The sequence below is a fragment of the Drosophila yakuba genome, chromosome 3L (genome assembly GCF_016746365.2).
Source record: "Drosophila yakuba strain Tai18E2 chromosome 3L, Prin_Dyak_Tai18E2_2.1, whole genome shotgun sequence".
In the NCBI taxonomy this organism is placed as follows: domain Eukaryota; kingdom Metazoa; phylum Arthropoda; class Insecta; order Diptera; family Drosophilidae; genus Drosophila; species Drosophila yakuba.
In genome coordinates, this window is record NC_052529.2 from 16,852,731 (window position 1) to 16,870,946 (window position 18,216).

The 18,216-nt window shown below is 45.4% G+C and overlaps 4 protein-coding genes across 4 annotated transcripts; 3 read left to right on the top strand and 1 right to left on the bottom strand.

The window, feature by feature from the left end:
• The first annotated feature begins 2,133 nt into the window (after positions 1-2,133).
• On the top strand, positions 2,134-5,532 carry LOC6534350 (odorant receptor 74a). The gene is made up of 4 exons (XM_002094993.2): positions 2,134-4,955; positions 5,086-5,181; positions 5,242-5,424; positions 5,482-5,532. The coding sequence occupies exons 1-4, from the start codon at positions 4,071-4,073 to the stop codon at positions 5,530-5,532; spliced, it is 1,215 nt and encodes a 404-aa protein (XP_002095029.1). The 5' UTR covers positions 2,134-4,070.
• Positions 5,533-7,707: 2,175 nt separating this feature from the next.
• On the top strand, positions 7,708-8,746 carry LOC6534351. The gene is made up of 2 exons (XM_002094994.3): positions 7,708-8,408; positions 8,510-8,746. The coding sequence occupies exons 1-2, from the start codon at positions 7,801-7,803 to the stop codon at positions 8,520-8,522; spliced, it is 621 nt and encodes a 206-aa protein (XP_002095030.2). The 5' UTR covers positions 7,708-7,800; the 3' UTR covers positions 8,523-8,746.
• A 22-nt stretch (positions 8,747-8,768) lies between these two features.
• Positions 8,769-10,488, bottom strand: LOC6534352. Its single transcript, XM_002094995.3, has one exon. The coding sequence runs from the start codon at positions 10,486-10,488 to the stop codon at positions 8,824-8,826; it is 1,665 nt and encodes a 554-aa protein (XP_002095031.2). The 3' UTR covers positions 8,769-8,823.
• Positions 10,489-13,077: 2,589 nt separating this feature from the next.
• On the top strand, positions 13,078-13,956 carry LOC6534353 (NADH-quinone oxidoreductase subunit E). Its single transcript, XM_002094996.4, has one exon. The coding sequence runs from the start codon at positions 13,176-13,178 to the stop codon at positions 13,899-13,901; it is 726 nt and encodes a 241-aa protein (XP_002095032.1). The 5' UTR covers positions 13,078-13,175; the 3' UTR covers positions 13,902-13,956.
• The last annotated feature ends 4,260 nt before the right edge of the window (positions 13,957-18,216 follow it).

The following is an 18,216-nucleotide window of genomic DNA, read 5'->3' on the forward strand; positions in this document are numbered from 1 at the left end:
AATTTTTATACAGTGGGACGCAGGAGCTCAGCTGTGTGAGTCCTTGACTGATTGTGACCTGTCAGAACTGGCTTCATGTGCCACAAACTCACACTACAGTACACACGGCTAGATCCGCTAATAACCTGGCTTTTGCTCGGTTTCCCTTTTTGCCCACTTTAAGTGTCCTGTTCACGCTACATAGTTTAAAATTCTTTATAATTGGATTCCCAGCTTCTAAAGCCCATTTTTTATGGCCAGTTTCGGACCAAAGAGTAGCCGGCTGCATGTCAAAAGGATTTTACAGTTGACGCGTGCAAACCAAAGCTTTTGCCACTCACCCGAACCAGAACCCGAACCTAAGCCCCTTCCCCAACCCAAGGCGCTCATCCTTGGTCCTTTTCCTTTTTTTGTGGGTAGCCGGAGGAGGTGGAGGTGGAGAACGAGGAAGCGCCTAAACCGTAACCCCGCCAACACCCACACATATGTGTGGGTTGGGGATGTGATGATATGTTCCATTTCACACGGCGGCGAATCCTTTCGACCGCACACAGGCATACTCCACATACTCCGGCCGCAGGAGCCGAGATTTATGTTTTCTTGTAAACAAAATAACGGACATGCTTGAGGCCTTTCGGCAGGACCTTCAAGGTGGAAGCGGAAAATTCTCTGGCAGCGGGGTGGGTGGGGTGTCAGGGGATTCCGAGTCACTCAGCCTCGGGCCATCCGGCTGACAATGGGATTAGGCGCATGTAAACCTGCGTGTTCGATTTGCAGCTTTGCTGCCAACTGTGGGCAACCTCCCCCTCCACCCACAGTGCAATCGGATCGTCATGGATGTGGCTCTCCTTAAATGCGAGGATGTGCGTTGCCATAGACATTTTAATTATTCAGGGGCTCTTGTGAGGAGTGCGGTTGTCTGTCTGGATGTATCCCTCTGTATCCCTCTCTACTTGCCCCTTTTTTTTGTGCTGGTTGTGTTTACGGTTTGCATTCTTCAAGTGACTTTGCTTATGTTTCTTTAATGGTCTGCGAGTCATGTTCTAAATCGGAAATCAGTGCGTACACTTGATAAGAATACACAAGATATCAAAGCGCAAATGGGTTTACATTGAACAAATCCCGTTTAAAGACCTAACAAACCATTTTTGAGAATGGCCCGACAACGGAAATCAGCATACTTGGCATGAATACAAAGCATTTCAGCGAAAATAAGATAACTCATTTTACATTTTTTTGTTTCTTTCAACTCTTTAGACAGGAAGTTGAAAATTAATGTTTCTTAAAAACAAGACTATCCTGCTTATTCACATTTTTAGGAGGATTCAACAATTTTTTCTGTGAATTTTTGTAAGGCTTTTAATGAAACTGTTTGTTACTGAAGCTTCCCTTTAAAATTGATATCTGATTTTCTGAGAATTTCTTGGTTCTGTCATATGCTTGATAGCCCTTTCAAATGAGGTCCATTTTCATTAAATTTAATGACTTCAGCACAAGCCAGTGTATTTCGATGAATTTTCGGAAAGTAAATACCTTCCTTTGTGATACTGACCAGATCTCGGAGCTGTTTCCCAATTATGTCTAGACAATGGACACACCCACTACCTACTACCCAGCACATCAGCATATTTTGTGTTTCATCCTGTGTGTTTTTTGTTTCACCAGGTTGATGCTGATGCGGAGGCGTCACCCGTGCCCAGGACCACTGAGCCTAAGGCTGCCCTTCCATATGAATATAATCCAATTTGCATATATTTCACATAGTAACAGGGGCGAACGAATAATTCCTGGAAAGCCGGATATCAGGTCACTCATGCGCCGCGTATGCCACAGGTAAACGGGAGCTTTAAAACAAAAGGAGGCGCAGGACACTTTAAAGGAAAAAGAAAATGCCCCTGCGGAAATTACGCTCTGCAGAGTCACGTAAAGGAGTGCACAGGGAATATTTTCGGTATAATAAAATAACTTTGTCATATTTGCACTCCTCACGATATGTTTTTTCTAGAAACTTACATTTCTTCCCATATCTCGACAATCACTTGGAATTTTGTTTAATTAAATAATTATTTAAGCTTTATGACTAAGTATTTACTTATAGTTTATCAGAACCAAAAAACCAAACATGTATAATGTGTTAAGTATCTTTGATATTACTTCCTTTTAAGCATTCTTCATTTAAGCATTTTTAGTGCAGTCTCCAGTGGGCAAGTCATTCGGAACCGCTGGGGCTCAATTCGGTTTCGATTTCATGTCCGACCTGGCTAATTGAGCAAATCCGCCAAAACGGCTTTTGTTGGCCCACTTCCGTTCGGCCTTGCTGGTGGTCGTAATTATAAATGAATTGCTGGTAGGGGCTGGGTGTTCGGTTTGCCTTTCGTTCGAACACCACTTTGTATTTGGAGGCCTGCAGCTGGGAAAAGGGAAACGGGAAGAGGCAGTCAGATGTTGGGAGTCGGGAGATATGGCAAAAAGTTGCGTGACATTTGGCCAATCCCTCGGGCGGCGTTTCCCAGACTGCTGGTGCTGCAGCTTTCCGAGATTCGTGCCTTTTCGCAGGTCTTTCTGTTTGCCATCGTCCATCGCCATTCGTTTGCTTTCAATCTGCGACTGGATGTTTTCAATTTCTTTTGGAATTTGTTTTCACGCAAAAAGCGAGCGAATCAGCAGAATTCCATAACCCGCACCGTCGTTTGCCGACGGCCCACACAGTTGCAGATACGGATACGTATACGGATACGAATACGGATACGGATTTATGTGTACCTACCAGTACGTATAATGCTTTTTATGTGTTTATATTTGAAGCGTTCGTCGCTGCCGGCGGCCTGCTCATCGGTGTGGGTCACAGACTGTGACTTCTTGTAAATATTTTCCCAGTTCCGTGCTCCTGCGGCGGTTGTGGGAAATGGTCCCGTAAACGTTTAATAAAATATGATTTCAATTGATTCGAAACTCGCATTTAAACCGACTGCTGCTCCAGATATACATATATACGTGTGCCGTCCCGCCGGCAATCAATAAAGCAAAAAACAAAATGCCCCAAAGAGAGACTCAGCATCCTTGTCCGCATCCTTGTCCTCATCCTCATCCTCATATCATCCTAGTCCGCATCCGGATCCTGTGCTGGTCCCTCGAGACGGGCGTTCGCCTTGACTTGGCCCTCGGTTATCCGCTTAGATCACTCAACTAAAAAACTCAATTTGCATATTAATATTATTTGGGTTTTTTCCCTGTTGTTTGGCCTTTCCTCAGCCCTTCATCCTTTTATCAAACAAGAACAAGAACAACAGGAACAACAACGGGCGGAGAATCAACAGTAGTGAATTGAATTTGCTCTGCTCCGACGCCTTTTCGGTCGTCCCTTGATTTCCAGGATCCAGGATCCGGGGCATACCCACACATGAGCAGCTGCTCCCAGGTGCATACTTCAAGGCACTGCCTTCCTGTAGTCCTGAAGGGGGAAGCGAAGGTCCTGGCGCCTGTGTTGGTGGCCTACCTTCTACTTCCAGGTGAACAGGGCACAAAGGCCGAGCTGTCAGTCAGTGTGCCAGGGCAATTTCGGTTTTATTGGAATTATGTCAGTGTTATTTTGGCATAATCATAAAAATGATTGTTTGCGGTCGTCCGCCGAGACGGAAATGCAATGAGGCGAGTGAATTTTTGGTATGATTTGAGTTTAAAGTCGAGCCACCCTTGAGACTATTAGCCATTATCCTCAATTACCTACTTGTTTAAAGCGATACTTTTAATCAATTAAGTGCATTTGATGGCATATTAGGTAAATTAAAACAGCTTTAAGAAATTATAAGTGACTTTAAGTTTAACCCATCCCCAAAGCTTCGATAATCACGTGTCAATTAACTCCGAGCTTTGCCAGTTGATTGGAATTTGAAAGCAAATCAGCAACGGGGTTGGTTTTGTGACGGATTTCGGTTTGGTTTCGTTTGGTTTCGATTTCGGCTTTATTTTGACAAACGCAAATGAATCTGAATAATTTATGATGGGGCCATGAATTTAATATTTCATCAGGCCGGCGGCAATTAAAATTAGAATATAAATGGGCGTCCACCCAGAGGGACGTCCATCCAGTCATGCCGTTCCATCGCTACAGACCCCGTCTCCCCGGCGGAGAGTTGGCTCCGATGCCGTGGCCTGTGTCCTTGTACCGTATCCTCAACCACGTGGCCTGGCCCCTGGAGGCGGAGTCGGAGCTCTGGACCGTTTTGCTGGACAGGGTGATGATTTTTCTCGGATTCCTGGTCTTCTGCGAGCACAACGAGGTGGACTTTCATTACCTGATAGCGAATCGGCAGGACATGGACAACCTGCTGACGGGCATGCCCACATATCTGATCCTGGTCGAGTTGCAGATACGCTGCTTCCAGTTGGCCTGGCACAAGGATCGCTTCCGGGCGCTGCTGCAGCGCTTCTATGCGGAAATCTACGTCAGCGAGGTGATGGAACCACTCCTGTTTGCCAGGATTCAAAGGCAGATGCTGGCCACACGGGTCAATTCGACCGTGTATCTACTGACCCTGTTCAATTTCTTCCTGGTCCCAGTGACGAATGTCATCTACCATCGTCGGGAAATGCTTTACAAGCAGGTTTACCCCTTCGACAACACCCAGTTGCACTTCTTCATTCCGCTCCTGGTGCTCAACTTCTGGGTGGGCTTCATCATCACCAGCATGCTGTTCGGGGAGCTAAATGTCATGGGCGAGCTGATGATGCACTTAAATGCTCGATATGTCCAGCTTGGCCAGGATCTCCGTCGCTCGGCACAGAGGCTGCTGAAGAGGAGTAGCTCTCTAAACGTGGCCACCGGCTACCGGTTGATTTTGACCCACATCCTGCGGAGGAATGCCGCTCTGAGGGATTTTGGCCAGCGGGTGGAGGACGAGTTCACCTTAAGGATATTCGTCATGTTCGCTTTCAGCGCCGGACTGCTCTGCGCTCTGTTCTTCAAGGCTTTTACGGTTGGTCATTTTCGATCCTTATTTATACAGCTACTAACTCCTAAGAAATAGGTTTTCCTTGGAGCTTTTATAGGGGCTTGAAATTAAAATAATAAATTTGCAATCAAGACCAATAATCTTTCTTTTACAGAATCCCTGGGCGAATGTGGCTTACATTATGTGGTTCCTGGCCAAGTTTATGGAGTTACTTGCCCTGGGAATGCTCGGCTCTACTCTTCTGAAAACAGTGGGTGTTTCTTCACTACTCTGCACACTGTCTATTAAATCTTTTAACATTCACTCGCAGACAGATGAGCTGGGTATGATGTACTACACCGCCAACTGGGAGCAGGTGATTCATCAGTCGGACAACGTCGGCGAGAATGTCAAGCTGATGAAACTGGTGACCCTGGCCATTCAACTGAACTCGAGACCCTTCTTCATCACGGGACTTAATTATTTTCGAGTTAGTCTAACTGCCGTACTGAAAGTGAGTAGCTCCTAACTTTATTTCGATTGATTAACTACTCATTCAACAATTTCACAGATCATTCAGGGCGCCTTTTCCTACTTCACGTTCCTCAATTCAATGCGATGAGCTGACTCGGATTGCTGGAATAATTGCGTTGCCAATCATTTGGAAGGTATGCGATACCTGGAATCATTTGTGGCCTGACCCGTGGCCATTTGTCCGCCCCCGAAAACAGGATGCATCACTTCCCATCCACATCCACATCCACTCCCTCTTACCTTTTGTGTGCTGGATATCCGCTGACAACAATGGAGCTTTCGAGGGCATTCAGGATATTAACACGTGCATGACTGTGATTTATGCACCCCCCACTGCATCATCAGTAGCTGCAACTGCAAGTGCAACTGCAAGTGCAAGTGGAACTGCAACTGCAACTGCCAGTCGGAGCATCATCAATCCAGTGGTCCTCCACTCTCGACTCCTAAGTAGGAAGCAGCACATTTAGGACGGGCGAAATTTGCTGCTGCGTTGACAGCTGCAATCCGAAGACGTTACCCGGCACATATCCATATCGATATCCATATAGCCATAACTGTCAGCCATGACTGAGTGGCAGCAATTGGCAGGGGAGTGCGGCAGCCGGAGATTCCGTGGCACTATATATAGGAATCTCCGAGGATTGGAAGGCGGGCTGCATCCACTCATCCACTGGCAATGACACAATGCAGCATATTCCAGTGAGTACAGCGATGTTCAAACAAGTAGATGTAATTGCAAGCCTTTCAATTATAAATGAATTCAAAGAATCTTCAGTTAAAATGTAGTAAATAATCTTGTGCGAAAGAAAATAAGCTGCAAGCTTGGTACATTAAAATACTTTAAGCACAATCTTAATCTATATACAAGTGTTACGAAGTGGTTTGCAATATCTGTAGGTATGGATATCTTTATTTGCTTCAGTAATTTATTATAAGTTAATGTTCTTCTGCACGTCTTTTAAGACAATAATTTTTTCAAGTGAATTATCTATAGGTTTTTCCAAATGCCTTACAGTACACTTGAAAACATTTTTTAAAGGAAAAGTGCTAGTATTTTGAGCACGGATGCCAGCATGCATAATCCGTTTGTGTGGATATGTGTGGATACATAAATCGGGAAAATGTCGTTACAAATATTTTATAACAGGAAATCCGTTATTTATACGCACATTGTGCTGCCAGTGGATGGTGGCATGGTGGCATGGAAATGGGGGTGTGGCAAGGTGGGTGGGTGGTGGCTCGGTTTTGAAGGAGATCAGCAGAGTGCAGAGGCAGCTTCAATCGGCACTTGACAAATATGAATGAATGTTGTTGCCAGTCGTTCGCAGGTCCTGTGGTCCTGGAGCACCCACCAATCCCTGGCAAACAGCTGCCCCGCTGCACCCCCTCTTCCCGGAGACCATCAATTGCCTGATTGAAGCGACAAAATGCAAAATCCTTATGAATTGGCTACAATTTTATTTATTATTACTTGTTCTATTTGCAGTCCTGGCACTCCGAGTGTTGCACTGCAAAGAAATATTCAATGCCCTTCTGAACATAAAAAAAATCAATATTAATTAAATGTAATCTAAGATGTCTATCTTTTCTTCAGATACGAAGTCTTATACGTACTTTATGCTGTGTGCTACAATTACAGGAGTTTCATGGGTTGTATCTAATATTCTTCTCTATCTGCATTTGAATGCGGGTTCTGCCATCCTGCCTCAAGTCTCGATTCTTCATCCCTCCAACTCCCGCCAATACATATTTCCAATCTTCTCCAGCGTCCTCACAATGGAGTGCAGTTCCACCGACGAACGACTTGTTTTGAGCCAAACAAAATGACGTTCCCAAGGCGATTCCATTATGATGGCCTGCAAAATGTTGGCAAATTGCAAAGGCGCAGTTGATATTGGCTCTGAGTATTGTGTGAGGAAAGTGCCAATGCCAATACCAATACCGTCAGCTGGAGCAACCAGATAAAAAACAGGAGTCCAATACCAATTGATTAAGTGCTGAGAATGCACAAACTTGCGATATAATTTGAATGGTCAACTAATAATTGGTTCCCTGCTGCAGAGCAGAATGATAAAAATCCGTAAAAAAGCAAAGTGTATTTGTGATTGGATTATTAGCCAGCTTACCTGCTAGAATTAAATTGGAATGTGTTTAATAGTTAAAACGCTTTAATTAAAAATCATATCACTTTTAAATTCTATTGAGTAAAAAGTTGGAGAATAATATAATAATAACTTCGAAATTTCTATATTTTTAGAATTTATCTAGTTTGCTGGAAGTAAAAGTATTGTTTTTCGTGTGATTTCAAAATTTCGTAGTTTGAATTCGGTTGAGCACTTCCTTTCATTCTATCTAAATGCCAATGATTCTTATGAGCTGGAGGAGTATCCTTCGGCTGATTCGGCTGCATTACCAAGTGGTGGGCAACATCGCCGTGCTCTGCCTCCTTGTGATGAGTATCATTGACTACGGGTATATCTACCACGAATGCGACCTCCTTTGGTGGTGCGAAGTGGTGGGGCAGGAGGAGATCACTCCGCTGACGGTTCTGTTGCATATCGGTGGAATCAAGGTGGCTATTATCCTGATTATCACGCTGTGGAGCTATGGTAAAGAAGGAGCTGCAAAGGATCAGCAGGGCAATCTGGACATGCCCATCTCATTCGTTCGTCGGCGGTACAGTCGTTTTCTTGTGATGCTTCTGTTGGCGTCCATGGACCGGCTGATCCAGCACCACCCACGAATAGATGACTTCCTGCAAAATCACAAGGACTGCGGCGAGGCAGTGAAGGAGTTTCGCTGGAGAGCAAGAAAGCTCTTCGAACGCACAGATCTGCAACTCTGCCTTCCACTCCACGAAGTTCTCTCTGTGGACGAGCAGCAGGAGAAGGAGCTCCTTCGCCTGGGCTACGGCCAGAAATTGACGCAGTTGCGAGAGCTGGACATCTACAAGATGGTCTACAAGTACTAAATTTGGTCTGCTAACCGATTTAATGGTTGCCAAACTTTTAAATTGGCTCGGCTGTTGTTAATTTCTTTTCACAAACGTGTGATTTTAATTGTAGCACACGCAAGTGAGGGTCCAAAGTTTCCGAAGTGGGAAGTCATAATTACTTTTCTGGAGGGGAGTGTGGTCGGATCAGCACTCATGATATGCTTTTGGGACTTAAAAACTATAAGATAAAGATTCATTGTAATCATTTCGAAATTTAGGTGTATATATTTCAGTGCTGCATTAATTAATGAAATCAAAATCTTACGTAACAACTGTGTAATAACAACTGTAAATATTTTTAAATTTATTTATAAATTACTTCATTTCTTAAAGACATGTTTAGATTATGAAATAGAAGATTTATCTACAGAAAAGACGGGTTTGCTATCGCAGGAAGATTCCAGGCTGGTCCGAATGCTCATAGCTTAGTGCCTTGTGATGTTCAGGTAGCAAAGGATTATAACGATTCATGGGTGGTGGGATTCTGGGAGAAGGTCGTGTGGGTGCAGCTCGCAGTGGTGGTGGTCGCTGAGATGGTCGAGGCATCTGTGGTTCAGGACTATCTCCTTCTCTGCGCCAGTGACCCACCGGACGAAGCTTCACGGGCGGAGCAGATCGTACGGGACCCTGCTGGTAGAAGTGCTTGTGAATGGTCACCGGTCGCAGGGCCAGCTTAAGCTTCTCCTCCTGTTTGTGGGCCAGCCACCTCTTGCGATCGAAGGCGTTCACATTCCGCTTGACCCCAAATACCAGGTGCAGGAAGGGCTTGACCAGCACACTCAGAGCTACAAAGCCCAGGAAGCCAAAGACGGCGGGGGAGATCAGGGTGAACAGGAAAACGCCCAAGGTAAAAGGGTTGAGCACTGTGAAGAAGGCCACGAACTTGACAAATGGATACAGCACCTGGCCGACGTGGCTGAGGTACTCCTTTTTCCTCTTCTTGAAGATGCTGTTGTGCTTTAGGAGATACTTGATCTTGCTGAAGGGACGATGGGTGGTGGTGGTCGTGTGCGGTTTCTTGGTGGTCAAGGCGTCCAATAAAGCTGTGGGTATAGTCTGGATCTGGTTAGGCGGAAGATGCGGAGGATATGGATAACCATGTGGATGGGGGTGATAGTACGGTTGCTTGGTGGGATTGGCGAAGATCACTTGGCCGGGCTGGAAAATCGAGTGCTGCTCGTGATCTTCCGGCTTTTGCTGCTTCTTCCGCTTCCGCTTGCCTTTCTTCTTCTTCTTCTTGCCGCCCTTGTACTTCTTCTTCTTGCGCTTATTTCGCTTCTTCTTCCGCCTCCTGCGGCGACGTCGACGCGTCCGTTTCCGGCGGCGGCGAATTCGTTTTCTTCTGCGGCGAATGCGTTTCCGTCTCCGCTTCTGACTTTCCTTAGCGCGGGATTGCGGTTTTAACTCGGCTTTGTGTTCAGCTGGGGGTTCCGTTGATTTTACGGGTTTCTGCTCCAGATAACCGTCTTTCAGGTCCTTTTTTATGAAATCCTCCACAAGGGTGCCCAGAATATGAAAAGGCTTAACGGTGGTGGTGTGCTTATCCGACTTGATCAGGTCCTTTTCGAGTTCTTGCAGCACATGAAAGGGCTTTGTGGTGGTGGTCTTCCGTGCATAAGCCTTTTGATCCTTGTATAATTCTTCTAGGATATCAAAACTAGCGTTCGAGTGGGCTTGAAGTCGGTGAGCTTCCTGCTCCTGCTCCCAATCCAAGTGCTGGAGGATACTAAAAGGCTTCACTGTGGTTGTACGCCGCCATTTCGCCTCGAAGTCCTGCTGCAGTTGATCGAAAACATGGAACATGGGCTTCCCCCGCACCAGGTCACGCCCTTTGACCTCCCGGCGTGGAGGCGTGGCCGGCAGCAGTTGCGCACACAAAGTTTGGTATATTTTTGCAAAATTAAAAACAGGGGTTGCCCGGCCACTAAACTCCAACTTTGCTAATCCATCACGCCCGTGGCTGCGTGCCTGGCCACAGTTTTGTGCGAACAAAATCAACAGAAATATGGCAAAGTTGCTAACACTTTTGGCACTTCGTCCCTGCCCCATTTCGATTCATTTTGCCGGCGGGAAAGTCCTTTTTTCCTTCTTGGCTTTGCGATTGAGTTTGATGTTTGATTTAATTTCAGCTTCCACTCCAACGCTGGCCAACTACAACTGAAGTCCGGCTCATGGCCACTGCCACTTCATCAGCTCGGATGGTCGGATGGTCGGGAACTCGCTAACTTGGTCAACTTGTTGAGCTTGTCGACGGGGTCAAAAGGGGAACAGGGCCCATTTCACTTTTCGCCGACTCTTGATTTCTGAATTCTGAATTCTGGTTTCTGTTCTGGTTGCTGTTCTGGTTTGTTTTCGCTTCTCCCCAGAGTTTCTTTGCTTGTGGTTCTCGCATAAAAGTAAAATTTATTACTACTTAGTACATTATCAACGGGCTCTGCTTCTCTGGGCTTCCCGTCTTTCCCCCCCATCCACGTTATGACAAATTCCCCCAAACAGCCGAAACAACTTGCAAAGCACTTAATTATGTTTTGGGCACAAAAACCGAAAACTGCTGCCCACCAAGAGCCAAGAGCCAAAAAGCGGGGAGAAACGAGGCCGAGACTATCACAACACGAATTATGTGAACTGCCATGCAAAAGACTTTGGAAAGTACTTGGTGGCCAATTGCAGTTCCCATTTTGTTGCCGCTTTTTGGGACTGCCAAACTTTTGCTGGGCCAACATGCACACTCGCATGCAGATTTATAGGTACTCCTGCGGGTCAGAGACCTCTTACAACTACTCTTGGACTTTGGAAGCCATGAATAATAATCGGTCTCAAGCTCCAAAAATACCTTTGCGGTTTGATGGTCGTTGACAATTGTAGTTCAGCATTATTTTAACCTCTTATTTAATAAATGTTATTTGATATAGAATTGCTTGTATTTCTGCCATTTTTGTAACAATTGTGGTGTTTCATATATATTATTTCTTTTATGGACCCATTGCTGAATGCATAGATATACTTTACAGCTTGGCAGCTATTAAGACGGTGGCTTGTTGTGTGCCAAGGTGATTTGTGGGAACTGTGGTAAAACGAAAATCTAACCATCAAAACAAAAACACTATCTGCACCTGATCTGCGATATCACATAGTATAATATAGTATATAGTATATATACAGCATTTGTTACGGTGCTTTAAGACCCATCTCAATCCCGTACTGCACGTTTCTATTTCAAGATGGAGGTCTGTACCTCCGAAATGAACGCTGACACTATTATGGCTCAGAAAGTCGTGTTCGTCGTTCAAGTCCACGTTAAACAGGTGGAAGACGACGCCAAAGAACGCCGGACTAGACCGTATGACCAGTTCCGCCAGCGGATTCTTGACGTGGATTTTGGACATCTTGGCGGCATTGGCAACGTAGCTGGATCTGGAGCACCGGGATCTCTCTGCAGTATATGCAGTTTCTGGCAGGGATTTAACTCAACGGAGCTGTTTTCACGAAAATTTAATACATTCGACGAAAAAAGGAGGTCGAAAACAAAATCGATTGCCCTTCTGCTAGGCCATAAAAATTGTTAATTTTCATTATTTTTGATAGGGGCTTCCAACAAGAGTTCGGTGCCCTTTTTGGGGGCAACATGTGCTCCAGTTCCTTGATGTTCCCCATTACATGTGCTTGCAACATTAGCGTAATGCTATCTGCAGTGGATGCCACTTTGAATAGCCATTATCCTAATTGTTTATTATGGATTTTGATCGGTTACTGTGCTAGCGTAATGTCTGCGTTTTACGATCTAATCTTCCGGGCCTACACAGATGCACATTAATGACCCGCAATAAAAACGCCATAAATGAGCCAAGGGACAGGTGTTGATAAGCGAGTGTTGGTATCGTTACAATTGTACATGAGTGAAGTGTGAAATGCTCGGGGAACTGGAGTTGAACCCGTGTGAGGTGACCCCACCCCTGAACCTGCTGAATTTGACCTGCAGCTCTGATATTGACAATTAAGAGCGGCATGCAATTTGAACAATTTGCGGCACGGAGACTTGATTGGCATGCTGTGACCCCGCTTTGCGGATTCACCACCTCCACGTTGTCATGGCGAGCAGCTGGCCAACTCAATTTGATTGCAATTTGGCCACAACACACGGACTTGCAGCGCAGTTAAATAGAGAAATATTACAAAAAAAGATTGAGAATATTACCGGCTTGGTTTAGGTGGTGAACGCAATAGCTTATAGCCTTCAATTGACCCAAGAAGAACTTCCATCAAAAAGAATCATTATAGATGTTATGAAACGTACTTTATTTGGACTTTCCACTGTTTACCAGTTTCCATCGAAATTGCCCTATTTTAAAATTCTGTATTATTATATTTTCAATCCGGAATAGGATTAGGTTAAATTTAATTCATTTATGTATGTTATTTTCTGTTAAATTATTTATTTGCATTTCACTTCTCGTTTACCATTTGAATGCAATTAATTTGATGTTGCACGACATTAAACATATTTGTTTCCATTAAACAGGCATGCAATTGACATCGATATTATTTATTTGATACTCGATATAATCAGAATACTCCCACTCGATGGCGGCTTTGATAACGCATGTGCTTTGTGTATTCCGAGCGAAGGATGTCATTGCGATAGGAATTTTAATATTCGACGTTAGGCGAATTCATATATACGAGTATACAAAGTAATATATAAAATATATATTTATAATATATATATTTATACCGTTATGCTGCGCTTGTCTCGTTTTCCCGGCTCCATCCGCGCCATCCACCTGGCCCCAGTTTTCCGCTCCGTAGCCCAGATGGATGCCACTGAAATGCGCAAGACGCTGAAGTTCGAGTTCTCGAAGGACAACCAACGAAGGGTGAAGGCCCTGCTCGCCTGGTATCCGAGGGCGGAGTGGAAGGGAGCACTCCTGCCGCTCCTGGACATTGCCCAGCGGCAGCAGGGATGGCTTTCGATCAGCGCTGTTCAGGCCGTGGCGGAGACCATCAAGATAGATCCCATGGAGGCCTTCGAGGCGGCCCAGTTCTACACCATGTTCTTCATGAAGCCGCGCGGCAAGTATGTGGTCAGTGTGTGCACCTCGACGCCCTGCAAATTGCGTGGGGGCGATGAAATCTTTGAGGCGTGCAAGAAAACCCTCAATCTGGAGCACGGCCAGACCACGCCGGACATGCAGTTCACCCTCAAGGAGGATTACTGCATGGGCGCCTGTGTGAACGCCCCCGTCCTGGCGGTCAACGATGACATGTACGAGGACCTGGACGAGAAGAGCCTGGCCAACATCCTGGCAGATCTGCGCAATGACAAGCTGCCCCCCGCTGGTCCGCGCAACGGAAGGTTCGCCAGTGAGCCCAAGGGTGGACTCACCACCCTGAAGACCGAGCCACCGCCGCCCGGCTTCATGATGCAGAATCTGCCGGAGCCGAAGAGCAAGAAGTGTCAGTAGCCCATTGATTAAGCCATCTTAAAGCAATAAATTCCGCCTGCCTTCGGCAAAGCAATTCGCCCAGACAGCCAAAAGGGTTCGGCGGTCAGGGGTCAGAGGTCGCGGGTCGCGGGTCGCAGGCCAACAGCTGTTGTTTTGCTAAGCTCCTGCCCAGCCGCGTTCCGTATCCTTCGCGTCCTGTGCTCGTTGTAGCTTTCGCCTCCGTTCGCTGCCGCTGCACTTTATCCGTGGCCAAAGGACATGCTTTGGAGTTCTGCAGCGCTGGCACAATAAACAGACAGTGGCAATGACAAAACAACGGAACAACACAAGATATGGGATATGGCCGATAGAGTTGGCACCGAAGTCGGATGCCCTTTCCAGCTTTATATAGCAGCTGCATACACTTACGCATGGCGCTTCACTTGCCTAAATCACATGATATTATTATAGTATTGTTTGCGGACAGCTTGAATAAGTAAAGCAATATAATCGGATTATAATCGGATTTCGTGAAGCAGGAGAATTCCTTTATGCGCATAACCGTGCGGGTGTAGGGCATAGCCAAGCCCCATGTCCTGTCAGCCATTGCAGCAAGCAATCAGCTTCGGTCTTGTCCTCTCGCCCTCCTGCTGGCCACTCCCACTTGCCACTCCCGGTGGCCACTCCCCCCTGACACCGAATCCCCCCTTGCGGTTTGACCCGTACCCGGACTCGGCCTGCATTCTAATAAAATGTTGCCAGCAGCGAAGAGCGCGCGCAACGAGCAGCAAACAACTGGCAACTGTGAAAGCTGGCGGCGATGGCAACCACCCGATATTGTTTTGGCCAAAATAGTTTTAATTGTTGCCAGCTCCCCAGCAGCTCCGCAGCTGCTTTCCATCGCTGGAGGTCCTTTGGCAGGTCCTTTGGCACTCGCACAGTCAAATTACAATGGATATTTTTCAGTTTTCATAAATCTGTTTGTCGCCCCACTTCAATGGCCATCAACAAGCGGTTGCTAGCCGGAATGCCAGCTAGCTCACCCACATTTTCCCATTTTCCCATTTCCCCAGCACATTTCCCCAAGCCCCCCACCCCCTCTCCACACCATTTCCCAATCCTCTCACCGCCTGTCCCTGCGCATGGTGTTGAATTTTTAAATAAAAATTGTTGCTATTGAAAGTTTTTAATTTGTGTGCGTGCGTTTTAATTTTATTTCGCGTCGGTGATATAATCATCTCATGGGGTCCTATGACTTTCGCAGGCTTTTTGCCATTGTTTTATGGGTTACATTGATCGGTTTTTGCCTGTGTGTGAAATTAAAAACTTTAATCGATTACCTTTGAAATGAACCGTGCTATTCCTATACCTTTTTTAAACTGATAGAATACTGTGTAAAACAAGTATCTCGTCATTTTCAAATTTATTTTAATCATTTTAATTGATATATTGATTAAATACTGCAAATAATGTGTTGAATTTACGGGGTTCTTTTAATAAAAATAATTGGTTTATAGTAGCGCGCTTTTAAAGCTTCAAAAACTGGTAGTTATTTTAATGTTTTTTTAATCATACATACAGAATTAATAATATAAAATATTACAGAAAATTTGGTCTCAAAATCAATTGAAAAAACACTTCTAGGCAGTTGAAAAGTGCAAATGCCACTTGACTTGCGTCTTAATTACTGTTTTATGTCACGTAATCGGAGTGAGAAGCGTTCTAAATGAATTACAATTACACCTACTTAAAATTTTGTGTACGATCTGTGTCGCATTGAATGGACTACTTTGTGTTTCTAATTGCAGCCTAGGGTGTGTAATGTTCTGTTCGACAAAGGCTCCACTCATCCAGGCTTTCGTTAAGTTGTCCCCCGACACTCCCACTTCCTCTGCCACTTCCACTCCCACTTCCACCTCCACCGCCCACTCTTGAAAGCCGGGTCGCATTTTGCGTGATTTTTGCCAGCAAAAACGGCACCTTTGGGAAATTAATATCCTTTTTGGGCCGGGGCACGAGGCGAGTCCTGTAGCAACAGGAGCCCGAGGAGCGGAATCACGTGGCTGGGGCGCGTGAGCTGCGCTCGAACTTTGTGCGGCCACGTTGCACGTCCACGTCCCCCTTCTCCCCCCTGCGCCATCCTGCTCCCCCATGCGATCCAACCGCTCCATCTGCTCGATCCGCTCCAGCGCCCAGGGGTTGGGGCTTTGTTTTAGTTGTCGTTGTCGTTGCAGTGCCGTGTCGTGCCGTTCTCGTGCTGTCGTTGACAACTTTTGTTGCCTCGTACCGCTTACCGCACTCATAACTGCTGGCAGTGGTGTCCTTGCCGTTATCCTCGCCAGATTCCATGGCCTTTGACCGCCCACTACGCTTTGCGTAACTGCGCGTTCTTTATTGCTTTTCATATTTTTTTTTGCACAATTACTCTTTACATTATTGCATTTCCTATAGGAGCATACTGCTGATATACACGCATAGTTGACTGGGTGCGGACCAAAAAGGATGTTCCAAAGCCAGAGCGAAATAATTAGAAAGCATCTGGGGCAAGAGGGAATAGGGGGAATGGAGGGAGTTAAGGGAATGGGGAATAGAGGATGCGCCTGGTGGCCACTTCCAATTGCCACTTCTGTGCATCTGAGTGAGTTGCATTTTAGCATTTCTCTGCTTTCGCCCCGCGGCTTTGTCGCCCTCGAAAAAAGTTTTCATTTGCATGTTTTTAGTTAATTGAATTTATGCAGAACTTTCCGCTTTGGCGCTCCGGCCAGCGGCATTTATATAAGCGCCAACTGGCTCAAAATATTAAGCATACGCCCTGCAGCTCCGCAGACCTTATTAGCTGCGTTTTAGCTACAGCCTTAGCTTCAAGTTTCCATAGAGCTCTGACTCCCGGCAAAAGCCATTTAGCAGGACGACTGACTCTTTGACTTGGCCAGCTGCGGATGGCTTCCCCTTGGTGGCTTTGATTTCCTTTTATGTGCCAGCCATAAAGTGAAAAGACTCGGGAACCGAAGGAAGCTTCAACTTTATTACATTCCAGAAGCAGGAGCATCAGGATCGCTGGAAGCCATGTCATCAGCTGGCCATAAATGCCTCCACTACTGGCCCATTCCTCCCCAGGCCCATTTCCTACACAAAGACCAAAACTTCCAAAAATGTGTGTCTAGCTTTTGTGGCTTGGAAAACAATTGGTTTTCATGTTTGAAAAATAACATGGTACCCACACTTGTTCCTCAATATTAAAAGTATAATTGGACTATGTATATTTGTATGCTGGTTTCATTTAAATATTTATTTTATCAGCTCTATACAATAATGTATTTCAATGGGATTTAATTATAAAATGTGTGTATTAAACTGAATTAAGCTTAGTCGTTTTTTCTTAGATTTCTAGATAATATAAAAGTATTTGAAATGAAAAATAATTTGTAGCTGAGTAACAAAGTAAAGAATACAAAGTTACTAATAATAATTACCTAATTATTTTCTTAAGCTGATTGGCATATTTCATAATTTAATGTGCATGCAGTTTAAGATGTGACCTCTCGGCATAGTTATTGTAAATTTGTTTATATATTTTTATGCAGATTTTAGCTATTTTTTTTTACCGTGTTCCCTCCACACATGGAGCTGCGAAGAATTGACGACTTCTCGGTGCGTTGTCAGCCGCATTTAAATTTGATTTTTATTAAGCAGAGAAATCAAAGTGGAAAATTTATCTGCTGTCCCGCCCATAATGGTTGTATATCTGAGCATGCCAGGAATATTTCAGGCTATTTTCCCCGCTCATCCACGGCACAGACTCTCGTATATAAAAGCAATTTTATTGCTCAAGTTGTGCTGCTCGATAGGATAAGCCCCTCATTTATGCCCGTTGCCCGGCAACATGTTGCCGATGCCGATGCCGCTGCCTCTGCCGCTGCTGAAGTTGCCTCGTTTGGTTGCCGTTTGCCACACCCCCGCCCCCTGATTCGTTACGCCCCCTTGTGGGCGGCGTGGGAGTGGCGGGCGGTAACTATTAAAGTGCTGTTAACTTTATTATTTCGAGCACTTGTTGTATAATGTGGCAACGCTGTCATGGCAACTTTGAGCCATAGTTTGCTGGCAAAAAACAAAGACCAACAGGAACATGAACAGAATCAGGAGCAGCAGGACGAGAAAAACAAGTGGGAGGGGGTGACGGAGGGGCACGGGGAGCCAAGTCATAATTTGTCAAAAGATGCTTGGCAAATATTTGTTACAAAATACGTTTTCCATGCTCAGGCTCCCCAATTCATAACGCAAGTTTTCCTGATGTAAATTCTCGACTTGTTTCCCCCCATAAAATATATTACTTTTAACTTTAACAAGTGGCTTG